The 27,506-nt window shown below is 38.9% G+C and overlaps 1 protein-coding gene across 2 annotated transcripts in view; it reads left to right on the top strand.

Annotated features, from left to right (window-relative positions):
* Positions 1 to 27,506, top strand: part of Mer (ezrin/radixin/moesin family protein merlin) — a 514,590-nt gene that overhangs the window by 45,737 nt on the left and 441,347 nt on the right. For both annotated transcript variants that reach the window (XM_090373044.1, XM_090373043.1), the window contains one exon: positions 16,485 to 16,560. In XM_090373044.1, coding sequence (XP_090229170.1) covers positions 16,485 to 16,560 — 76 coding nt within the window. The remainder of the gene's footprint in view (positions 1 to 16,484; positions 16,561 to 27,506) is intronic.

Raw genomic sequence — 27,506 nt, 5'->3', positions numbered from 1 at the left:
AGGTCCGTAGGCCTCATATTATGAAGGATGTAGAGTTGCTAGAATGAGTACAAAGAAAGGATTGCTGAGGGGAACAAAGGGTGCTCTTACCAAGAAAGGCTTAAGTTCTGAACATTGCAGCACCTGGAGATTAGGCACATGCGAGGTGATCTGATTGAGGTGTATAAGGCTTTGAATGGGTTGAGCAAGCTCAATGCTGATGGGATTCTTCCTCTTGCTCAAATTAAGAACCTGAGGGAGCATAGATTCAAATTGAGGAAAGACAGTTATAGAATAGATGTGCAGACATTTGCCTTTGGCCAGCAGGTGGTTGATTGCTGGAACAGACTACCATCTCTTTTTGTGGAAGTTGATAGATTAAATAAATTAAGGCTGAGCTGGACAGGCATTTTGAGTGAATGGGAATTTTTTTTTTTTTGGGTGATGCTGCATAAGCTTGCTTTCTTGCATCGTTTGCGTCAACAAAGCTGATGCTAAGTGGGAAACATTCAAGGAATTAAACCAGGAATTTCATACCAACTGAAAAATACTGTTCAAGGTTCAAGCCTAAAATGGATGTCAGATGAACTAATGAGACTTGTGGAAGAGAAGAAAAATGTATGGGATGCATATAAATTGTCAGGTGACACAGAAGCTTGTGATAGATATAAGCTAACGTGTAATCAAGTCACAGAGAAGATTAGGCAAGTGATGGCAGATTGTGAGAAATCTTTGGCAAATGATGCAACGAAAAACAGCAAAGACAGCTCTGTCAGCTGTCTTTGCTGCCAGTATGTCTGCACTTTTCAAAAACTTTATATATGATTGCACAATTACCCCCAGGTCTTTTTCATTCTCCACTATTCTGAGTATATTTCTTTGGGGTTACTGCTACCCACATGAAGTACTTTTCATTTGTCAGTGTTAAATTTCAATTGCCACTTCTCAGTCCATCTGTCAACTGGAAGACTACTGTACAAATTGGAGATGGCATTAAGGGCAAGTTGCTATAATGGATTTTGTAAAATGATTTTGTAATAACGGAGAGCAAAGTTGAGGAGAAATTGTTGAAGTTAAACATAAAAAAGGCACCAGAGACAGATGGAATCTATCCAGTTATACTGAATGAGGCAACTAGAGAAGTAAGAAAATTATTAGCCATAATTATGTGAGCATCCTTAGATTCAGGGGATGTGTCCCCATGGAATGGAGATGTGCAAATGTATCCCCAATTGTAAAAGGGTATTCAAAGGGTGACGCAAATAATTATATACCTGTTCCAGGGAAAATAAGGGGGTCACTTGTTAAAGAAGTGATACAGAATCACTTAGACAAGACAACAGTAATAGTTCCGACACAGCATGGGTTTTTTAAGGTAAAGTCTTGTGTGACCAATTTGATTGGATACGATGTGGTCACAAAGGAACTGGACAAAAAATAATTTTGATCTGATAAACTTGGATGTCAAGAAAGCTTTTGATACTATTCCACATGGAAGATAGCTGTAAAAAATTGGAGCATTATGGCATTAAAGGCGAGGTGCTGCAATGGATAAAGGGATGGTTGAGTAGGAGATGGCAGAGTGTGGTAATAAATGGACATTGCTTTACTTGGACTAATGTTATTTGTGGAGTCCCCCAGTAATCAATATTGGCCCATTGTAGTAGTAGTGGCATGTGATGCGAGAAAGCAAGTGTAAGAGCTTATGCAGCATCGGCCAAAAAAAAAAAAAAAAAATTAGATGGAAGTTTATTCCAACAATTAACCACCTGCTCGCTAAAGGCAAATTTTTGCACATCTATTCTACATCTGTCTTTCTTCAATTTGAATTTATGCCCCCTTAGGTTTGTAATCTGAACAAATGGAAGAATCCCATCAGAATTCAGCATGCTCAAACCATTCAAGGCCTTATACACCTCAATCAAATCACCTCGCAGGTGCCTCCAGCCGCTGCAATTTGCAGAACTTAAGCTGTTCTTGGTATGATCCCTTCATTCCCCTCACCAATCTTGTTTCCCTTCTCTGTACATGCTCAAGCAAATCTACATCCTTCCTAAAATGAGCCTTCCAGAGCTGTATGCAGTACTCAAGGCATGGCATGACCATTGCCTTATGCAGATGGACAATCACCTCCTTTTCCCTGCCAGCAAAATTCCTGTATATCATTGACAAAACCCTGTGACCTACCCTGGCAGCCTGTCTGCATTGCTCAGAAAACTTCACATCTGACTGCACAATTACTCCCAGGTCTTTTTCATTTTCTACCGCCTTTAGTGTAGTACCACACAGTTGGTACATTTCTCTGTGGTTTCTTCTACCCACATGCAGTACTTTGCATTTGTCAATGTTAAACTTCAGTTGCCACTTCTCAGCCCATCTGCCCAAATTTTCCAGATGCTGTTGCAGTAGCACACTGCCATTACTGTCATTAACAACTCTGCCAACCTTTGTATCATCTGCAAACTTTGACAATAAGCCTGATGTACCTTCATCAATATCATTGATAAATGCACAAAACAACAGTGGGCTCAGCACTGAACCCTGGGGTCTCCACTAATAACATTTGTTCATGTAGAGCAGTGTCCATTTATTACGACTCTCTGCCGTCTCCCACTCAACCATCCTTTTATCTATTGTAGCAACTTACCCTTAATACCATTCTGCTCCAATTTGTACAGTAGTCTCCCATGCACAACAGTGTCAAAAGCTTTCCTGAAATCCAAGTATATGATACTAAATTATTTTTTGCATCCAGTTCCTTTGTAAACACATCATAATACCCAATTAAAATTGTCAGACAAGACTATCCCTTCACAAACTCATGCTGTGTCTGAATTATTGCTGCAGTCTTCTGTAGATGATCCTGCAATGCATCTTTAACCAGTGACTCCATTATTTTACGCGGAACAGAAGTTAAACTAACTGGTCTGTAATTACTCGTGTCAACCTTCGATCCAACTTTGTGAATTGGGGATACATTTGCACATCTCTAGTCTGTGGGGACCTCTCCTGAATTCAAGGATGCTCTCATAATTATGGCTAATGGTTTGCTTACTTCCTTTGCCACCTCCTTTAATATAACTGGATAGATCCCCGCCCCATGTGCCTTTCTTATGTTTAACTTCAACAATTTCTCCTCTCCTTTGTTCTTAGTTATTTCAAAATCATTAAGCACTCTGCTACAATTTGATAATCTGGAATGTTCAGATAGCAAACAAACTGAATGAGTATTTTGCATCTACATTCACACATGAGGAGTTATTAAGGTTTGAGGAGTTATTAAGGTTACTTATTCTTGCATCCTTTCTATTTTAGTTTATCCCATCCCTGTAGAAGCAGTCTCTCCTGTTAACAAGCACAGACCAGGCTGAAAAAAATTCTACCCTTGAGCCTTGCACATTCCTTACAGGGCCAAATTGATTTACAAGGCTCTCATCATGTACTCCCTCCTATCGTGTATGTACTTTTTTGCAATATTGATCTGTACTTGTTAAGTAAATCTGCAGATCTCCTACTCTTAATTTCAAGTGGACCAATCAGATTCATCCTCTTCCTTTTAGAGTTTATATAAGTTTTTTTTTTTTTTTTATGAAAACCCCAAACACGAAAGGTATCAAAACCTATAGTACTTAGTACCGTGCATGGGTTGAAGGAGAAGTATGGGGGGAGGGGGATGCCGGAAACTTTGCTCTAGAGATTAAACATGGGTTTCACCACTTCAAGCCTCCAATAAGCAAAGTGGTGGTATTTCACCGGTTGATGAAAGTCATCTACCACCTGAATAAAGAAATCCTTGCTGTTTTTCTTAGCATCCTTTGCCAAAGATTTCTCGTAATCTGCCTTCGCTTGCCTAACCTCTTTTTTGACTTGATTACAGACTAGCTTATATCTACAATAGGCTTCTGTGTCGGCTGATAATTTATATGCATCCCATGCACTTTTCTTCTCTGCCACAAGTCTCATTAGTTCATTTGACAACCATTTAGGCCTAAACTTGAACAATATTTCTTAATAGGTATGAAACTTTTAGTAGCTTCCAGAATTAATTCCTTGAATGCTTCACACTTAGAATTTGCGGTTGATAACATCATCAGTTGACCCACTGTACAGAATTTAAACACTCTCTGAGACCACTGTACTCACCTTTACAGAAGCAAAAACCCTTTCCTTTACTTCTGATGGTAATTATATCTTTAAATAAATCACACATCAGTACATTGTGATCACTGCCACCTAGTGGTTCCTTTATCTGCAAATTCTTAATATACGAATGATCACTGCTGATTACCAGGTCAAGAGTATTACCCTCTCTGGTTGCCTTCGAACATGCAGCTGCAGAAAACAGTTATCCAGTAAATCCACAAAAGTCTTACTAGTGTGCGAGTGACCAATCCACAAGTTCCAGTCAATATCTGGGAAGTTAAAATTCCCCATTATAAGACATTCTGATTTACCAGCCCGCTCTATTTCTCTGTACAATTATTCATTGTACTCATTCAGGCCCAAAACACACTCCTACTCTTATTTTTGCTTTCACAGCTTATGTTACACCAAACTGACTCAACAGTGCACTGTTCATCTATATCAACTGGATGCACTTATTTTGATTTTATGTTTTTCTTAATTTACAGCATAAAACCTCCTCTCTTCCTATCCTGTCTATCCTTTCTGTACACATTGTATTCCCCAAATTCCAATTCTGCATTCCTAATATCTGTGACCACCTCTCTGATATCCCAACAATATCCGCCTTTGATGTCTTAACCAACACTTCAAATTCATCAAATTTATTTTCTATATTTCTAGCATTGGTATACATGCACCTATTCTTATTCTTAGTCACCCTAACACATCCATATAACCACCTGTTTCACGATGACTGCCATCAGTAATTGAAACCCCCAGCACCCCTCGCTCCAGGCCACTGCTTATTCTAATAGAAGTAGTGCAAGAATCACCTTCACTTCTGCCTGCGGCTACTTTTAACCTTTTAGTCTGTGAATCCCCCCAAGCTAGCAGTTTTCCGACCCACCTAACACTAGCTCGATAGCATCAGCAAATATTCTTGCATCCTTTCTATTTTAGTTTATCCCATCCCTGTAGAAGCAGTCTCTCCTGTTAACAAGCACAGACCAGGCTGAAAAAAATTCTACCCTTGAGCCTTGCACATTCCTTACAGGGCCAAATTGATTTACAAGGCTCTCATCATGTACTCCCTCCTATCGTGTATGTACTTTTTTGCAATATTGATCTGTACTTGTTAAGTAAATCTGCAGATCTCCTACTCTTAATTTCATTGATGTCAACGTGTACAACCATATCATCGTTTGTGCCCTTAAAAGATGATATATGCTTCAAAATGTCATCAACTTTTGCCCCCGACAGACATACCCTGGTCGGTCCTATTCCATCTATTCTTTTTACACAATATATTCCCCGTCAACCTGACAATAGAGTCACCAACAATAACTAGTTTCTTTGGGACCAGCTCATTCTGCATTGGAGATTGCTGCTGAGATATGAGAAGCCCGTCAGCTGAGAGCTTGACAGGCCTCTCATATTAATTTCCTCGAGGGCATCTACCCTACACCTCAAACTCTCATAGACACCCATTAGAACGCTGAGTTGATGCCTAATTTCTAGACACTCTGCACCTGGCACACACAAAGACATCCTCCTTGGCTAGATCATGTTCTGTTCCAGAGAGTTCAGCAAACATTTCACGTTGCGCATTTTTTTAGGCTGTGATTCATTGGAGAATCGCCCCCCTCAGTTCTCCCTCAAGTCACAGCACTCCTGCCACTTTGTGCCCATTGCTTTGCTGCTCTAGTCTTGGGCACGATATTTTAAATTAATAAGATCAATAAATTTAATTAATTAATTGTCAATACTACACTATCTAAAAGAATTCTAAATGCAGTGATGCGTGTTAGTATTAGCATTAGTAGAGGCATATGATGCAAGAAAGCAAGCTTATGCAGCATAAGCCAAAAAAAAAAAAAAATTCCACTTCACCCCTCCGTTCGTTCAAAATAGCTGTCCAGCTGAGCCTTAAATTTATTTAGGTTATCAACTTCCACAACAAGGGATGGAAGTCTGTTCCACCAACCAACTACCCGCTGGCTAAAGGCAAATTTCCACACATCTATCCTACATCTGTCTTTCCTAAATTTGAATTTATGCCCTCTCAGGTGATTATTCTGAGCAAGAGGCAGAATCCCATCAGCATTGAGCATGCTCACACCATACAAGGCTTTATACACCTCTATCAGATCACCTCGCCGGTGCCTAGTCTCCAGACACTGTAATTTGCAAAACTTAAGCCTTTCTTCGTAAGAGCAACCCTTTGTTCCATTCACTAATCTTGTTGCCCTTCTCTGTACTTGTTCCAGCAGCTCTACATCCTTCTTGAAATGATGCCTCCCGACCTGTATACAGTACTCAAGGTGTGGCCTGACCATTGCCTTATACAAGGGAATAATCACTTCCTTATCCCTGCTAGAAAAATTCTTGTATATCATTGATAAGACACCATGACCTACTCTTGCAGCCAGTCTGCACTGCTCAGAGAACTTCATATCTGCCTGCACAATTACACCCAGATCCTTTTCATTCTCTACCACTGTCAGTTTAGTACCACAGAATTGATACGTTGCTATGTGGTTGCTGTTTCCCACGTCTCTGATATCCCAACAATATCCGCCTTTGATGCTTTGAGCAACACCTTAAATTCATCAAATTTATTTACCAAACTCCTAGCATTGGTGTACACAAAAGTATACATGCACCTGTTCTTTTTCTTAGCTACCCTAACACAACCCATTTGTTTACTTGTACCGCAACGACTGCCAGCAGTCTTCGAAATATCCTGTATCTTGTTTTCCCGGCTTCTGGTCATTCCAATAGAAGCAGTGCAAGAATCACTTTCACCTCTGCCAGTGGCTACTGTTAATCTATTAGTCCTTGTATCCCCCCCCACCCACCCAAGCTAGCAGTTTTCCGACCCACCTAACACTGCCTGGATAGCATCAGCAAATATTCTTGCACCCTTTCTATTTAAGTGTATCCCATCCCTGTAGAAGCAGTCCCTTCTGTTAACAAGTACAGACCAGGCTGAAAAAAATTCTATTACGCTATATATTTTTATGTTAGAGCTACCTAGTTACCACAATTAAAAATTTGAATTCCCTTGCACTTTATACAAAAATAATGGCTGCAAGATTCAAACAAAACAATGGTTTCACGTATATTAAGTAATAATCTACAAAAACTCTAAATTAAAAATAAAAATAACCAGCGTAACTAGAGCTGTAAGGCTACTTTTAAAGTACAATAATTGGTAAGGCTACTTTTAAAGTACAATAATTGTGCTTATAAAGTACAATTGTTGTTTTGTGTATTTATTAATGATATTGATGAAAGTGTATCAGGTTTATTGTCCAAGTTTGCAGATGATACAAAGGTTGGCGTGGTTGTTAATGATAGCAAAGGCAGTATACTACTGCAGCAGGATCTAGAAATATTAGGTAGATGGGTTGAGAAGTGGTAATTGAAGTTTAATATTGACAAATGCAAAGTACTATATATGGGTAGCAGTAACTCAAAAGAAATGTACCAACTGTGTGGTACTATACTCAGGGAGTGAAAAAGACCTGGGGCCATCAGATATGAAGTTCTCTGAGTAGTAACGACGGGCTGCCAGAGCAGGTCATGAAGTATTGTCAATGATATATAGGAATTTTGCTAGCAGAGACAAGGTGGTGATTATCCCTTTGTATAAGGCAATGGTTAGGACACACCTTGAGTACTGTGAACAGGTCTGGAGGTCTTATTTTAGGAATGATGTAGAGTTGCCAGAATGAGTACAGAAAAGGACAACCAGATTGGTGAGAGGAACAAAGGGGTGCGATTACGAAGAAAGGCTTTAATTCTGTAAGTTGTAGTGTCTGGAGACGAGGCACCTGCGAGATGATCTGATCGAGATGTATGAGGCCTTGAATGGTTTGATAGTTCATAGAATGGATAGTTCAGCTTGCTCGGATTAAGAACCTGAGGGGGGCATTGGTTGAAATTGAGGAAAGACAGTTGTAGAACAGATGTGTTGAAGTTTGCCTTTAGCCAGCGGGTAGTTAATTGCTGGAACAGACTTCCATCTGTTGTTGTGGAAGTTGGTAGCGTAAAATAAATTTAAGGCTGTGGACAAACATTTGCAGTGACTGGAAGGGTGAAAAGGAAAGGTTTTTTTCTTTTTTTGGCTGATGCTGTATAAGCTTGCTTTCTTGCATCATATGCCTCAACTAATCCTCATGATTTTCCTTTTACAAAACCATGTTGAGATTCCTTCTTAATTCCATTTCTATCTAAATGATCCTGAATTCTACCCTTGACATTGCTTCCATGATTTTTCCCTACTACTGAAATTAGACTGATCTTTCGGTAATTTCCTACTTCACTCTTAGAACTGCCCATATGTACTGGAGATACATTGACACTTTTCCCATCCAACAGAATTACTTCCCTGTCCATTGATGATCTCATAATTAGCTTCAATGGTTCTATGCAGTCACATGCCGCCTCCCATAAGATTATAGAGTATATACCATTAACCTCAGGAGCCTTACTTGCCTGTAAGCTTGAAAGATTTTTCATTAAATAATCACATGAAACTTCAGTATTATTAATTACATATTTTTCAACTTCACTTCCATAATTTCTCTTTGACATAAAGGGTTTTTCTTCTGTAAATATAGATGCAAAGTAAATGTTGAGTTCATCTAGAATATTCCTCTCACTAGTACTTTCCTTGACACATTTGTACCTTGTTGGTACAAATAAAAATCGATTGATTTAAATTTTTTTTCCCCCATGTGGAGTTTTCTTCACATTTGCTCCAATCAGTTAGAAGCAAATTAAAATCACCCATAATAAAGACTTTCTCACTTGCCCATTCCATTTGCATGTAGAGGCTCTCATCATAATCTTCACAATCACCTGGCCTGTAGATTACTCCCATTCTCAATATACTCTTGCTTCAAACTATCTCACAAACCATACAGATTCTATACTAGCATATGAAAAGTCTGAATCCGGGAAAACTTTCGTTGTGCTCAGGCTGCTTTTGATAAAAAGCATGACCCCCCCCCCCATTCTGTTTGTCCTGTCTTTCCTAAATACATTGTACATTCTGTACCGAAACTCATGATCCCCTGTTTCTGGGTGGCACCATGTTTCCGTAATCCCTATTTTGTGTGCGTTACTTGTCCTAACCAGCAGTTTGAATTCATTCATTTTATTGACGACACTTCTGACTTTACTGTATAAATAATTAAGACTTAGTGTTCTTGTATAGTTAACCACCCTGACACACCCCTTAAAGTTATTTATGCTCGCTTCCCTAGCATTAGCTACTTGCTCATTAGAAATGTTTCTGCCCTCAGAACATTCTGTTGTGGAAAAAAACAAAAACTCGCAAGCGTTTTGTTGGAGCCTGAATTAAATACAATTGAAGAAAACAGTAAAATGTGATTTTTTTTTTTTTTTTTTTTTTTTTTAATCTATTAGCAACTACTTTATCATGCCTTGCAACTATATTATTATTAAGTTTCCCTCGAAGAGTGAAGTGATGAATGAAGTTGCCATAATTGATGGCATTGAAAATGCAAGTTTCTCAATAGTAAGGAAGAGGTAGTGGTTAAAGGTGCAGATAACGTCATTGTATTTTTAAATGGGAATTTTACTTCTCTATGCCACTTGGCTGTTTAGTTAGACAAAACTAATTATTCATGGTTCCCCATCTATTTGCTAATGAGAGCAAATTCACCTTTTCTGGCGATTCTATGCAATTTAAAAATAGCAACTTAGAGATATAGATAACTGTATATATCTGTGAACATAAACCCAGGTCATAAGGTTCAATACTCCATATTTCAGTGCAAGCAAAGATCTCTCTGTGATTGAAAACAAATGGAATAAAGCTTAAAGATTTTGTTTGATGCAATGTTTTATTCTGTATTTTGTGGAATGGTGTCCCTTCATCCTGCTTGTGTAGAGTGATTGAAAAATATATACATTCAGATTCAAAATATAGATACATTCAAAATATATACATTCAAAGCAGTACAGATTCAATTGTATTTTTAGTCCTGTCAAAAAGAACAGATTTGGGTCATCTCTGTGAAATAAAACTTTATAGTTTATTTCAGTATTAAAAATATAGAAAATTGCAGAACACACTTTTGCTATGGGAAAAGATTTAGTGTTGGTTTTCCCCAAAACAGAGTCTACTGCAGTTTTAAAGTCTTTCACATCACAAAATTAAGTGACAAAATATGTATGGATTTCATATCATATGTTTCAAACAGTATGTTTATATATTTGATTTTTAAAATAAAGATTTATCTTTTAAAATATAACATCTTCATTTCAATTCTTATTTTTCTGTAAGTAGCATTAAACTAGTAAAGGATAGCGAATGCTTAGAAAGCGGTACTCACCTTGAATTAATCTGCGATGGCTTACTTAGGCAGCGTGGTTAATATTTAGGTTGAATTGTTAAGTTGAATAAAATTAAAAGGAGGGAAGTAGGTAAGTGTTTACTAAGTTAAGGTGCAATGAAACAGAAATGTGCACATCCAATCCTTGGTTGTCATTGAAGCAAAAGAATCATTGAAAACTAAATAGGTGAATACGGTGAAGCCAATAGTCATTATGGGAACTTTCGTTGGTTAAAACGTCTTCAGTTGGCAACGTGTGGAGAGTGAATGCGCATGGTATTTATGAAATAAAGTATACTCTCGTGATGCCTTTTTTGACATGTGGAAACTTTAATCGCGAGAGGTTCCAAATTGGGGAAAGATTGAAGGGGAGTTTGGAATTCAGAATTTTAATGTTTGTGTGGTGCCGGCACCATTCAATAGTTAGGGCTTCATATTGAAGTATTCTATAGCTGGATTTTAGTTTAAGGATGGAAATGGCAGAGTCAATGAGGGGGGGGGGGGGTGTGGTTGTGGGTCTTGGCATGAATTGTAAGTTCTGTAACAGATTGGTTAGACATGAGACTATGGAAATGATAGTATGCACGGGTGTTGGATGTTTTTGATGAGCCAAATTTGGTAGTGGTACTTCCGATGTAACATGTATTACAGTTTGGTTGACAATTATTAATGAGGTATATTATATTATTGAGGTTGTTTGTAGGATATTTGTGTGTGCCTTTATAGGAGCTGAAGAAGGATCCTAATTTGTTGTAGGTGGAAAAAACAAGGAAGATATCAGTGTCGTTAAATAGACGGCGGAACTGTCCTACGAGTTCATTGTGATAAGGGAGGACTGTGTGGATGTTTGTTTTATTGCTGTCTTTGGTTGGATTATTAAGTTTAATTTTATTTTTAGCGATGGGATTGTGTTTAAAATAAGTTGATGGGGGTAACCTCTGGATATAAATTTGTCAATGAGATATTGGATTTCATTGTAAAGGTCGGTTGGTGAGGAGCTGTACTTTAGTGCATTGTGAATTTGATTATATAAAACTGCTTTTTTAGTGTTTAGGGGATGATCAGAGGCGAAATGTAGGTATTTATCGGTGTTTGTATTTTTCCTGAAAATTTTCATATTTAATTTTGTGCCTGTTATATAGATAGTGAGATTGAGGAAATTTATCTGTTTGTTTTGTCCAATTTCAAGGGTGAATTTAAGTCTGTCGTGTAAAGAGTTGAGTTTTACGAAGAGGTTATCAATGATGGATCTTTTGCCTATTACAAGAATCTCGTCGATGTAGCGCATGTATAGTTTTAGTTCAGGGGGAAAGGGGTGTAGAATTTGGCTCTCAATGGCGGCTAGGTAAATTTCGAACAATGGAGCTGAAATGCCTAGGCCCATCGGTAAACCAAATATTTGTTGAAAAATTTTTTTGTAGTTAAATCTAAAATATCTTGCCTCTAATAGAAGGGTGGTGAGCTCAAGAATATGGTCTCTAGAAAGGGAGGTACGTTTTGTTAAGGTATCATCTGTATCTAAAAACTTAGCATTAGCATTAGTAGAGGCATATGATGCAAGAAAGCAAGCTTATTCAGCATCAGCCAAAAAAAAAAAAAAAAAAAAAAAAACCACTCCCATTTCACCCCTCCATTCGCTCGAAATACCTGTCCAGTTGAGCCTTAAATTTGTTTAGGCTATCAACTTCAACAAGTGATGGAAGTCGGTTCCACCAACCAACCACCCGCTGGCCAAAGGCAAATTTCCGCACATCTATCCGACATCCGTCCTTCCTCAATTTGAATTTATGCCCTCTGAAGTGATTATTCTGAGCAAGATGAAGAATCCCATTGGCATTGAGCATGCTCAAACCATTCAAAGCCTTATACACCTCTATCAGATCACCTCGCCGGTGCCTAGTCTCCAGACTCTGTAATTTGCAAAACTTAAGCCTTTCTTCGTAAGAGCAACCCTTTGTTCCATTCACTAATCTTGTTGCCCTTCTCTGTACCCGTTCCAGCAGCTCTACATCCTTCTTGAAATGAGGCCTCCAGACCTGTATACAGTACTCAAGACGTGGCCTAACCATTGCCTTATACAAGGGAATAATCACCTCCTTATCCCTGCTAGAAAAATTCCTGTATATCATTGACAAGACACCATGAGCTACTCTTGCAGCTCGTCTGCACTGCTCAGAGAACTTCATATCTGCCTGCACAATTACCCCCAGGTCCTTTTCATTCTCCACCACTGTCAGTGTAGTACCACAGAGTTGATACGTTGCTCTGGGGTTACTGTTTCACATATGTAGTACTTTACATTTGTCAATGTTAAACTTCATTTGCCGCCTCTCAGCCCATCTGTTCAACCTTTCCAGATCTTGTTGCAGCAGCATAGCGTCAGTGGTGTCCTTAACAACCCTGCCAACCTTTGTATCATCTGCAAACTTGGACATTAAACTTGATATCTCATCATCAATATCATTCATAAACACCGAAAACAACAACGGATCCAACACTGAACCCTGAGGAACTCCACTAATAAAATTAGTCCACGTTGAGCAGTGTCCATTGATTACCACTCTCTGTCTTCTGCCACTCAACCACCCCTTTATCCATAGCAGCAATTTGCCTCCAATGCCACACTGCTCCAATTTGTGCAGCAGTCTTCCATGTGCAACAGTATCAAAAGCCTTTCTAAGATCCAAATATATAATATCAAAGTTATTCCCTGCATCCAGTTCTTTTGTGACTACATCATAGTATCCAATCAAATTGGTCAGGCAAGACCTGCCCTTAACAAAACCATGCTGCGTCTGAGCTATAACTGAATTCTTGTCTAGATGATCCTGCAGTGCTTCTTTAACCAGTGCCTCCATTAATTTACCTGGAACAGAAGTTAAACTAACAGGTCTATAATTACTTGTGTCAGCCTTTGATCCACTTAACAATTCAACCTCCTTTGTGAATTGGGGTTACATTTGCACATCTCCAGTCTATGGGTACCTCCCCTGAGTCCAAAGAAGCTCTCATAATTATGGCTAGGGGTTTGTTTACTTCCTTTTCTGCCTCCTTTAATATAACTGGATAGATCCCATCCACCCCAGGTGCCTTTTTTATGTTTATCCTCAAAAATCTCTCCTCCACTTTCCTCTCAGTTATTACAAAATCATCCAGCTCACTGCCAATGTTTACTTTACCTACATCATTCTCCTTCCTGAATAACTCCTCATGCGTGAATGTAGATGCAAAATACTCGTTTAGATTGTTAGCCACCTGAGCAGGATCCTCAACCGTTGAACCATCAATATCCAGTGGACCAATCTGATTCATCCCTTTCCTTCTTGAGTTTAAATAGGTAAAGAACTCTTTTCTGTTTTTCTTTGCATCCTTTGCCAAGGATTTTTCGTAGTCTGCCTTTGCCTGCCTAATCTCCTTTGTGACTTGGTTACAGACCAACTTATATCTATCATAGGCTTCCATGTCACCCATTAATTTGTATGTATCCCATGCATTTTTTTTCTCTGCCACATGTCTCATTAGTTCATCTGACAACCATTTAGGCCTAAACCTTGAACAATATTTCTTAGTTGGTATGTAAAGCCTGGTAGCCTCCAAGATTAGTTCCTTGAATGTTTCCCATTTTGAGTTTGCTGTTGGTAAGATCATCAGTTGGTCCCACTGTATAGAATTTAAATACTGTCTCAGACCATCATAGTCGCCTTTACGAAAACAAAAACCCTTCCCTTTACCTCTGATGGTAGTTACCTCCTTGAGTAAATCCCACTTCAACACACTGTGATCACTGCCACCTAGTGATTCATTTATCTGCAGATTCTTAATGCATGAAGAATCACTACTGATAATCAGATCAAGTGTATTGCTCCCTCTTGTTGCCTCACGAACATGCCGATGTAGAAAACAATCATCCAATAAATCCACAAAAGCCTTGCTAGTGTACGAGTGACCAACCCCCAAATTCCAGTCAATATCTGGGAAATTAAAATCCCCCATTATAAGACTCTCTGATTTACTGGCCCACTCTATTTCCCTGTACAATATCTTATTATACTCATCAGAGTCATTAGGCCTATAGCACACTCCTACTCTCAATTTTGATTTCCCTATGCTTATGTCACACCAAACTGACTCGACACTGCCCTGTCCATCGATGTCGACTGGCTTCACTTCCTTGGACTTTATGTGTTTCTTAACTAATAGCATATCCCCTCCTGTCCTGTCTATCCTTTCTATACGCATTGTATTCCCCAAATTCCAGTTCTGCATTCCTTATATCTGTGTGACAGCACGTCTCTGATATCCCAGTAAAAACTTGCATAAGGTTTGTAAAGTAAATGGGATGTGGACATTAGTTTAGAGAGAAGTGACGTCATAGGAAGCTAAGATGTCTGTATTGGATATTGTAATATTATTGATTTTTTGAAAAGCTTGATTGGTGTTATTGATCTTGAATGTGAAAAATTTAGTAAAAGGGGTTATAATTTTGACCAGAAAGGAGGATAAATTAGTGAAAGCTGATTTGCTGCAGTGTGGACTTCCACACTACAGCAAATCGGAATCTTCTTCCGTACATTTGGGACCATCAAGTTACACAAAACCGACCATCCTTTAAGACCAGTTGTTTCATACAGCAATGGAACCGACCTTCACAATGAAATTCAGTATCTCATCGACAAATTTATATCCGGAGGTTATGCCCATCAACTTATTTTAAAACAATCTCCATTGCTAAAAATAAAATTAAATTTAACAATCCAACCAAAGACAACAATAAAACAAACATCCGCACAGTCCTCCCTTATCACAATGAACTCGTAGGACAGTTCCGCCGTCTATTTAACGACACTGATATCTCTCTTGTTTTTTCCACCTACAACAAATTAGGATCCTTCTTCAGCTCCTATAAAGGCACACACAAATATCCTACAAATGACCTCAATAATATAATATACCTCATTAATAATTGTCAACCAAACTGTAATACATGTTACATCGGAAATACCACTACCAAGTTTGGCTCATCAAAAACATCGAACACCTGTGCATACTATCATTTCCATAGTCTCATGTCTAACCAATCTGTTACAGAACTTACAATTCATGCCCAGACCCACAACCACATCCCCCCTCATTGACTCTGCCATTTCCATTTAAACTAAAATCCAGCTATAGAATACTTCAATATGAAGCCCTAGCTATTGAATGGTACCGGCACTACTCAAACCTTAAAATTCTAAATTCCAAACTCCCCTTCAATCTTTCCCCAATTTGGAACCTCTCGCGATAAAAGTTTCCATATGTCAAAAAAGGCATCACGAGAGTATAATTTATTTCTTAAATACCATGCGCGTTCACTCTCCACACATTGCGAACTGAAGACGTTTTAACCAATGAAAGTTCCCGTAACGACTATTGGCTTCACCATATTCACCTATTTAGTTTTCAATTATTTTTTTGCTTCTTTACTTCAATGACAACCAAGGATTGGATGTGTACGCTTCTGTTTCCTTGCGCCTATTTTAACTTAGTCGACACTTACCTACTTCCCCCCCTTTTAACTTTATTCAACTTAACAATTCAACCTAAATATTAACCACGCTGCCTAAGTAAGCCATCGCAGATTAATTCAAGGTGAGTACCGCTTTCTAAGCATTCGCTGTCCTTTACTAGTCTATTAACACGGTACTTGAAGATCTCTAAAACTTCGCATTGTCAAGCAGCATTTGCTACTTAGGCAGTGTTTAATGCACTATTTTTATTACCACTTATTGGACAAATTGTTGCATGTAATGTAGTCAACCAAGTTGTGAAATGTAAAAAGTTTGAATAGCCAATATTATGCAAACGTACAGAAAGGGGGGTGTGGAGGACATAAATGAATAAACAAAGCAAAGAACTTAAAGTATAATTCATTCCAATTCATGATGTGAATAACTTAATTTCAGAATAAGTTTTTGAATTAAGAATTCATAAATGAAGTAATATTAATTTATAATGTGTTTTATTTAATAGGGATGAAGCAGAAATGGAGTACTTAAAAATTGCACAGGATCTAGATATGTATGGAGTAAATTATTTCCCAATCAGTGTAAGTTTCATTTATATTTATAGAATATTTCTTAATAGATTCTTACAGGTTTGATATGGAAAGCGAGTGAATATGTTGAATAAAAACACAATTCATCTTTCTGATTTACCTTCTATTTCTGTGATAGGCTTAACGTTGAACCTCATCTCTCTCTCTCTCTTTTTTTTTTTTTACAAAGACCCCAAACACAAGGTGTTTTAGAACCTATAGTTTATAGATTGAAGCTTAAAAAGATAAAAGATCCTTGTTGACATTAGACTTGAACTTCTGCAGATAGTTCAGAAACGGAAGTTGAATGAAGAAATGAGAAAGAAGAAAAGTTGGTTCTGCGAATATGATATTGGACAGTAAAAGGATGTTGACTGTTGCAACATGTGTTTGGATTGCTTTGGAAGATCTATAGAAAATACACACAGCAGAAATGGAATGTCTATGAGATAGAGAGTGGATGAGAGAAGTTTTGTGGGCACCACCCCAGATTGGGAATAATATTTGATGATAGGTGGATTTTCAATTTGTACAGAGTACAGCTGTTTGGAAGATGGCAAGAGTGAAAGAGAAAACCCAATTTTTTAGATGCAGAGGAAGAAATATTTGTAATGTGTTTATGCCAGGAGAGATTAGAAGTCAGGGTAACCCCAAAAGAGATATATGATCTTGCCTAGTAATTGGAGTGTCACAGAATAGGAGCAGAATTCTTTTTGCAAGATATAAGACAGGACTGAGTTTTAGAGGGAATGAAATCAACTAAATTATCTTTGCCTCAGTGTAGAATTAACTAGAGATCAGCATTTAAGAAATTGTACGGATATTTGAGCAATTGAAGCTGTTTCTGCAGCTTCTCAAAGTTTCTCAAACGGGAAATGTGAAATGCAATGTGCTATAATCAGTAAAACTATAGATAGGATTTCTGGCCAATGGAAGAAGGTCATTAATATACAAGAGAAAGTGTGGAAGAAAGAACTGAATTTTGGGGAATACTAGCATTAGTGGATAAGTTAGAAGACAGAAAGCCATCTACCATCACACACAGTCAGCAGTCAGAGAGAAAACTGAATACCCAATTATCAAAAACAGTTGCAAACCATAGGATGGAAAATTATTTAGAAGACCTTTATGCCAAACACTGTAAAAAGCCTTTGAAATGTCAAGAGCAACTGCTTGAGTTTCACCAAACGTTTCCATTGAATTTGTCCATAGATGGGTAACAAAAGCCGGAATATCACTAATGGAATGACAGTGACAGAATTCACACTGGTGAGCATTGATCAGATGGGAGATTTCTAGATAATTTAGTAGATGACAGTTAATTGTACTTGTTAACAGGAGAGACTGCTTCTACAGGGATGGGATACACTTAAATAGAAAGGGTGCAAGAATATTTGCTGATGCTATCGAGGCAGTGTTAGGTGGGTTGGAAAACTGATAGCTTCGGGGGGGGATAAAAGGACTAATAGTTTAACAGTAGCCATAGGCAGAGGTGAAGGTGATTCTTGCACAACTTCTATTAGAATAAGTAGCGACCTGGAGCGAGGGGTGTTGGGGGTTTCAGGGACGGATGGCAGTCATCCTGAAATAGGTGGGTATATGGGATGTGTTAGGGTGAATAGGAATAGGAGCATGTATACCAATGCTAGAAGTATAGTAAATAAATTTGATGAATTTGAAGTGTTGGCCAAGATATCAAAGTGCATGGGATATTGAAAAATGCATGGGATATTGTTGGGATAGCAGAGACGTGATGTCACACAGATATAAGGATGCAGAACTGGAATTTGGGGAGTACAATGTGTACAGAAAGGATAGACAGGATAGAAAGGGAGGAGGAGGTGTTATGCTGTTAATTAAGAAAAACATAAAATCAAAAGAAGTGCACCCAGTTGATATAGATGAACAGTGCACTGTTGAGTCAGTTTGGTGTGACATAAGCACTGCGAAAGCAAAAATAACAGTAGGAGTGTGTTATAGGCCTAATGACTCGAATGAGTACAATGAACAGTTATACAGACAAATAGTGGGCCATTAAATCAGAATGTCTTATAATGAAGGATTTTAACTTCCCAGATATTGACTGGAACTTGTGGGTTGGTCACTCACACATTAGTCAGACTTTTGTGGATTTATTGGATGATTGTTTTCTGCAGCAGCATGTTCGAGAGGCAACCAGAGAGAGTAATACTCTTGATCTGGTTATCAGCAGTGATCATTCGTGTATCAAGAATTTGCATATAAAGGAACCACTAGGTGGCAGTGATCACAGTGTACTGATGTGGGATTACTTAAAGATATAATTACCATCAGGGGTAAAGGAAAGGGTTTTTGCTTCCGTAAAGGTGAGTACAGTGGTCTCAGAAAGTTTTTAAATTCTGTACAGTGGGGCAAACTGACAATGTTACCAACATTAAATTCTAAGTGGGAAGCATTCAAGGAATTAATCGTGGATGCTACTAAAAGTTTCATACATATTAAGAAATATTGTTCAAGTTTTGACCTAAATGGTTATCTAATGAACTAATGAGACTCGTAACAGGGAAAAAAAAAATGCATGGGATGCATATAAATTATCAAGCGACTCAGAAGCCTAGGCAGATATAAGCTAGTCTGTAATCATGTCACAAAGGAGGTTAGGCAGGCAAAGGCAGATTACAAGAAATCCTTGGCAAAAGATGCTAAGAAAAACAGCAAGGATTTCTTTACTTATATAAATTCTAAAAGGAAGGGGATGAATCTGATTGGTCCACTTGATATCGATGGTCGATTGTTGATGAACCTGCTCAGATAGCGAACAAACTGAATGAGTATTTTGCATCTACATTCACACATCAGGAATTACTGAGGTTTGAAGATGGGCAGAAGGTTATCAAATTGTAGCAGGATACTTAATGATTTTGTAATAACTGACAGCAAAGTGGAGGAGAAATTGTTGAAGTTAAACACGTAAGAAAAGCACCTGGGGTGGATGGGATCTATCCAGTTATATTAAAGTAGGCCGCAGAGCAACTAAGCAAACCTTTAGCCATAATTATGAGAGCATCTTTGGACTCGGGAGATCCCCACGGACTGGAGATGTGCAAATATATCCCCAATTCACAAAGGGGGATCGAAGGGTGACACGAGTAATTACAGACCAGTTAGTTTAACTTCTGTTCCAGGTAAAATAATGGAGTCACTGGTTAAAGATGCATTGCAGGATCACTAGACAAGACTGCAGCAATAATTCAGACACAGCATGGGTTTCTTAAGGGAAAGTTTTGTCTGAAAAATTTGATAGGATATTATGATGTGGTTACAAAGGAACTGGATGCAAAAAATAATTTTGATATCATATATTTGGATTTCAGGAAAGCTTTTGACACTGTTGCGCATGGAAGACTATTGTACAAATTGGAGCAGAATGGTATTAAGGGTAAGTTGCTACAATGGATAAAAGGATGGTTGAGTCAGAGAAGACAGAGGGTGGTAATTAATTGGTGCTACTCTTCGTGGACTAATGTTATTAGTGGAGTCCCACAGGGTTCGGTGTTGGGTCCACTGTTGTTTTGTATATTTGTCAATGATATTGATGAAGGTATATCAGGCTTAATGTCTAAGTTTGCAGATGATAGAAAGGTTGGCAGGGTTGTTAATGACAGTAATGGCAGTGTGCTACTGCAACAGGATCTAGATAATTTGGGCGAATGGGCTAAGAAGTGGCAACCAAAGTTTAACCTTGACAAATGCAAAGTGCTGCATATGGGTAGAAGTAACCCCAGAGAAACGTACCAACTGTGTGGTACTACACTTAAGGTGGTAGAAAATGAAAAAGATCTGGGAGTAATTGTGCAGGCAGATATGTAGTTTTCTGAGCAATGCAGACAGGCTGCCAGGGCAGGTCATGGGGTTTTGTCAATGCTAAAGAGGAATTTTGCTAACAGGGAAAATGAGGTGATTGTCCCTCTGTATAAGCAATGGTCAGGCCATGCCTTGAGTACGCAGTACTCAAGGCGTCATTTTAGGAAAGTCTGGAGGCCTCATTTTAGGAAGGATGTAGATTTACTTGAGTGTGTACAGAGAAGGGCAACAAGATTGGTGAGGGGAATGAAGAGATCCTCTTACCAAGAGAGGCTTAAATTCTGCAAATTGCAGTGGCTGGAGACTAGGCACCTGCGTGGTGATCTGATTGAGGTGTATAATGCCTTGAATGAGTTGAGCATGGTGAATTGTGATTGGATTAGCATTAGCATTAATAGAGGCATTTGATGCAAGAAAGCAAGCTTATGCAGCATCAGCCAAAAAAAAAAAAAAAAAACCCACTTCCACTTCACCCCTCTGTTCGTTCAAAATACCTGTCCAGCTGAGCCTTAAACTTATTTAGGCTATCAACCTCCACCACAAGAGATGGAAGTCTGTTCCACCAACCAACCACCCGCTGGCTAAAGGCAAATTGCCGCACGTCTATCCTACATCTGTCTTAACTCAATTTGAATTTATGCCCTCTCAGGTGATTTTTCTGAGCTAGAGGATGAATCCCATCAGCATTGAGCATGCTCAAACCATTCAAGGCTTTATACACCTCTATCAGATCACCTCGCTGGTGCCTAGTCTCCAGACACTGTAATTTGCAAAACTTAAGCCTTTCTTCGTAAGAGCACCCCTTTGTTCCATTCACTAATCTTGTTGCCCTTCTCTGTACTGGTTCCAGCAGCTCTACATCCTTCTTGAAATGAGGCCTCCAGACCTGTATACAGTACTCTAGGTGTGGCCTGACCATCGCCTTATACAATGGAATAATCACCTCCTTATCCCTGCTGGAAAAATTCCTGTATATCATTGACAGTACTCCATGAGCTACTCTTGCAGCCCGTCTGCACTGCTCAGAGAACTTCATATCTGCCTGCACAACCACCCCCAAGTCCCTTTCATTCTCTACCACTGTCAGTGTAGTACCACAGAGTTGATACGTTGCTCTGGGGTTGCTGTTTCCCATGTGTAGTACTTTACATTTGTCAATGTTAAACTTCATTTGCCACCTGTCAGCCCATCTGCTCAACCTTTCCAGATCCTGCTGCAGCAGTATAGTGTCAGTAGTGTCCTTGACAACCCTGCCAACCTTTGTATCATCTGCAAACTTGGACATTAAGCCCGATATACCATCATCAATATCATTTATAAATACAGAAAACAATAATGGACCCAACACTGAGCCCTGAGGGACTCCACTAATAACATCAGTCCATGATGAGCAGTGTCCATTGATTACCACTCTCTGTCTTCTCCCCCTCAACTACCCCTTTATCCATAGCAGCAATTTGCCTCCAATGTCACACTGCTCCAATTTGTGTAGCAGTCTTCCATGTGCAACAGTATCAAAAGCCTTTCTAAGATCCAAGTATATAATATCAAAGTTATTCCCTGCATCCAGTTCTTTTGTGACTGTATCATAGTATCCAATCAAATTGGTCAGGCAAGACTTCCCCTTAACAAAACCATGCTGTGTCTGAGCTATAACTGAAGTCTTGTCTAAATGATCCTGCAGTGCTTCTTTAACCAATGCCTCCATTAATTTTCCTGGAACAGAAGTTAAGCTCACAGGTCTATAATTACTTGTGTCAGCCTTTGATCCTCCTTTGTGAATTGGGGTCACATTTGCACATTTCCAGTCTATGGGTACCTCCCCTGAGTCCAAGGAAGCTCTCATAATTATGGCTAAGGGTTAGCTTACTTCCTTTGCTGCCTCCTTTAATATAACTGGATAGATCCCATCCACCCCGGGTGCCTTTCTTGTGTTTATCTTCAACAGTTTCTCCTCCACTTTACTCCCAGTTATTTCAAGATTCTGTAGCTTTCTGCTAGAGTTGAATACACCTCTGGCATTCCCCTCGCTGAATAACTCCTCATGTGTGAATGTCGATGCAAAATATTCATTTAGTTTGTTAGCTACCTGAGCAGGATCATCAACAGTTGACCCATCAATATCAAGTGGACCAATCTGATTCATCCCCTTCCTTCTAGTGTTTACGTAAGTAAAGAACTCTTTGCTGTTTTTCTTTGCATCCCTTGCCAAGGATTTCTTGTAATCTGCCTTCGCCTGCCTAACCTCCTTTGTAACTTGGTTGCATATCAACTTGTATCTATCATAGGCTTCTGTGTCATGTGTTAATTTGTATGTATCCCATGCATTTTTCTTCTCTGCCATATGCCTCATTAGTTCATCTGACATCCATTTTGGCCTAAACCTTGAACAATATTTCTTAGTTGGTATGTAAAGCCTAGTAGCTTCCAAGATAAGTTCTTTGAATGCTTCCCATTTTGAATTTGCTGTTGGTAACATCATCAGTTGGTCCCACTGTATAGAATTTAAATACTGTCTCAGTCCATCATAGTCGCCTTTACGGAAGCAATAACCCTTCCCTTTACCCCTAATGGTAGTTACCTCTTTGAGTAAATCCCACTTCAGCACACTGTGATCACTGCCACCTAGTAGTTCATTTATCTGCAGATTCTTAATGCATGAAGAATCACTGCTGATAATCAAATCAAGAGTATTACTCCCTCTAGTTGCCTCCCGAACATGCTGATGTAGAAAACAATCATCCAATAAATCCACAAAAGCCCTGCTAGTGTGTGAGTAACCAGCCCCCAAATTCCAGTCAATATCTAGGAAATTAAAATCTCCCATTATAAGACACACTGATTTACTGGCCCACTCTATTTCCCTGTACAGTTCCTTATTATACTCATCAGAGTCATTAGGCCTATAGCACACTCCTACTCTCAATTTTGATCTCCCAATGTTTGTCACACCAAACTGACTCCACACTGCACTGTCCAGCGATGTCGACTGGCTTCACTTCCTTGGTTTTTATGTGTTTCTTAACTAATAGCATAACCCCTCCCCCCTTCCTATCCTGTCTATCCTTTCTGTAGACGTTGTACCCCCCAAATTGCAGTTCTGCATCCCTTATATCTGTGTGACACCACGTCTCTGATATCCCAACAATATCTGCCTTTGATGTTTTGAGCAATACCTCAAATTCATCAAATTTATTTACTAAACTCCTAGCATTGGTGTACACGCAAGTATACCTGCACCTGTTTCTATTCTTAGCTACCCTAACACAACCCATGTGTTTACTTGTACCGCAGTGGCTCCCAGCAGTCTCTGAAATACCATGCATCTTGTTTTTCAGGCTTCTGCTCATTCTAATAGAAGCAGTGCAAGAATCTCTTTCACCTCTGCCAGTGGCTAGCTACTGTCAATCTATTGGTCTTTGTCTCCCCCCAAGCTAGCAGTTTTCCGACCCACCTAACACTGCCTCGATAGCATCAGCAAATATTCTTGCACCCTTTCTATTTAAGTGTACCCTATCCCTGTAGAAGCAATCTCTCCTGTTAACAAGTACAGTCCAGGCTGAAAAAAATTCTACCCCTTGAGCCTTGCACAATCTTTCCAGGGCCGAATTGATCGACGAGGCTCTCATCATATACTCCCTCCTATCGTGTATGGGCAGAATTGCAGACACTTTCAAATTCAACCCTAATTCTCGGCTTTTGTTCAACAGTGACCTGTACTCGTTAAGTAATTCTGCCGGTCTCCTACTCTTAATATTATTAGTGCCAACGTGTACAATTATATCACCTTTTGTGCCCTTAAAAGATGATATTCGCTCTACGTCATCAACCTTTGCCCCTGGCAGACATACCCTGGTCTTCTTCAAGTGGATTCTTCCACTTGTTCAGATTACAAACATAAGGGGGCATAAATTCAAATTAAGAAAAGACAGATATAGAATAGATGTGCAGAAATTTGCCTTTAGCCAGCGTATGATTAATTGCTGGAACGAACTTCCATCTGTTGTTGTGGAAGTTGATAGGTTGAATAAATTTAAGGAGGAACTGGACAGGCATTTGGAGGGAATGGTGTGATTTTTTTTTTTTTTTTTTTGGCTGATGCTGCATAAGCTCAAACACATGCTTTCTTGCATCACATGCCACCACCACTACTACTACTAATTGATTTATCCATTACTTTAGAAAGTGTAGAAGTAATTGCAATGGGACAATAATTGTATTGGAGGGATTTGTCACCCGTATTAGGAACTGACTGGATATGAGCAAATTTCCAAGCAGAAGGAAAAACACCTTTGGAATAAGAAAGTGTAAAAAGGTAACAAAGAACAGGAGTAAGTTCAGGAGCACAGGTTTTGAGAACAAGTGGAGAAATACCATCAGAACCTGGAGCTTTCTTAGCATCAAAATTTGTCTAAATCCTTCTGACACCTTTTTGACAGAAGACCACAGGAGTCGTTGCAGGGAGTGTACTGATGGTAGGTGGTTTACCAAGGTTATCAGTACATGGATTGGAAGAAAAATGCTTGGCTACCATTTGGACAAGAAGCAAGTTTTTTGCTCTTAGCCTGTTTGAAATCTAGTTTTGACTAATTAATAACTTCTTTACAATTGTTGCTATCTTTGGTGTAAACAGAAAATGAACCTGGAGATTTGAAACAAGCCAATTACGATATGAAACATTCTTCTCTTGAACAGCAAAAGCCTTAGCATATTTATTGGAAAACCAAGGCTTAAATCAGGGGTTCTTAACCTGGTGCTCGCAAGCACCATTATGCTCTTTAAAAAATAAATTTTGCTCGCGTCCGATCCTAAAATGGGTGCTCGCAGGCACTTCCACTTAAGCTAAAAATTTTATAAATTTTTGCATTTAAAAATGGTGCTTTCTATTTCTCAAATTTATGGATATCCTACAAAAATCCATGCCAATCTTTGCTAAAAAATCCTGTTTTTCAACTGATGCCTCAAATTCTATGAAATTAACAAATGTGCTTATTAATTAAGCCTACGTGATAGGCTCATAATAATAAAAAATGTAATTTTCTGCAAGAGATACTCCAACTTTCTTGGAAAGAACCCGAAAACAGCTTTATAAGTTGTTTTGCCTCCACTTCATTGATGATGTATGATGTAGTAGTAGTAGTGGCATGTGATGCAAGAAAGCAAGTATATGAGCTTATGCAGCATCAGCCAAAAAAAAAAAAAAAAGAAAAAAAAATTACAAAACAACCCCCTCTAAATATTTGTCCAAGTCCTCCTTAAATTTATTTAACCTATCAACTTCCACAATGACAGATGGATGTTTGTTCCAGCAATTAACCACCCGCTGGCTAAAGGCAAATTGCCGCACATCTATTCTACATGTGTCCTCCCTCAATTTCAATTTATGCTCCCTTACATTCATAATCTGAAAAAGTGGAAGAATCCCATCAGAAATCAGTGTGCTCAACCCATTCAAGGCCTTATACATCTCAAGTACATCACCTCACAGGTGCCTAGTCTCCAGCTGCTGCAATTTGCAGAACTTAAGCCTCTCCTGGTAAGAGAATCCCTTCATTCCCCTCACCAATCTTGTTACCCATCTCTGTACACGCTCAAGCATATCTACATCCTTCCTAAAATGAGGCCTCCAGACCTGCACGCAGTACTCAAGGCGTGGCCTGACCATTGCCTTATACAGAGGGACAATCACCTCCTTTTCTCTGTTAGCAAAATTCCTGTATATCATTGACAAAACCCCATGACCTGCCCTGGCAGCCTGTCTGCATTGCTCAGAAAACTTCATATCTGCCTGCACAATTACTCCCAGGTCTTTTTAATTTTCTACCACCTTTAGTGTGGTACCACACAGTTGGTACGTTTCTCTGTGGTTACTTCTACCCACATGCAGTACTTTGCATTTGTCAATGTTAAATTTCAGTTGCCACTTCTCAGCCCATCTGCTCAAATTTTCTAAATCCTGTTGCAGTAACACACTGCCATTACTGTCATTAACAACACTTCGAACCTTTGTATCATCTGCAAACTTTGATACTAAGCCTGATATTCCTTCATCAATATCATTGATAAATATACAAAAGAACAGTGGACCCAACACCGAAACCTGTGGGACTCCACTAATAACATTAGTCCACGAAGAGCAGTACCCATTAATTACATTGATTACCCCCCTGTCTTCTCCCACTCAACCGTTCTTTTTTCGATTGTAGCAGCTTACCCTTAATACCATTCTGCTCCAATTTGTGCAGTAGTCTTCCATGTGCAACAGTGTCAAAAGCTTTCCTGAAATCCAAATATATGATATTAAAATTATTTTTTGCATCCTGTTCCTTTGTAACCACATCATAATAACCAATCAAATTTGTCAGACAAGACTTTCCCCTTAACAAACCCATGGTGTGTGTGAATTATTGCTGCAGTCTTGTCTAGATGATCCTGCAATGCATCTTTAACCAGTGACTCCATTATTTTACCCGGAACAGAAGTTAAACTAACTTGTCTGTAATTACTCGTGTCACCCTTCGATCCCCCCCCCCTTAGTGAATTGGGCATACATTTGCACATCTCTAGTCCGTGGGGACCTCTCCTGAATCCAAGGATGCTCTCATAATAATGGCTAACAGTTTGCTTACTTCCTTTGCCACCTTCTTTAATATAACTGGATAGATCCCATTCATCCCAGGTGCCTTTCTATAATGTTTAACTTCAACAATTTCTCCTTCACTTTGTTCTCAGTTATTACAAAATCATTAAGTACCTTGTTACAATTTGATAACCTTGATGCATTTTCAAACCTTAATAATTCCTCATGTGTGAATGTAGATGCAAAATACTCATTCAGTTTGTTTGCTGTCTGAGCAGGATCATCAACAGTCGAACCGTCGATATCAAGTGGACCAATCAGATTCATCCCCTTGCTTTTAGAATTTATATAAGTAAAGAAATCCTTGCTGTTTTTCTTAGCATCCTTTGCCAAAGATTTCTCGTAATCTGCCTTCGCTTGCCTAACCTCGTTTTTGACTTGATGACAGACTAGCTTATATCTACAATAGGCTTCTGTGTCGGCTGATAATTTATATGCATCCCATGAATTTTTATTCTCTGCCATGAGTCTCATT

This window comes from Mastigoproctus giganteus, chromosome 5 (genome assembly GCF_048544385.1).
Source record: "Mastigoproctus giganteus isolate SK-2022 chromosome 5, ASM4854438v1, whole genome shotgun sequence".
NCBI lineage: Eukaryota > Metazoa > Arthropoda > Arachnida > Uropygi > Thelyphonidae > Mastigoproctus > Mastigoproctus giganteus.
This window is presented reverse-complemented; position numbering and strand designations above follow the sequence as displayed.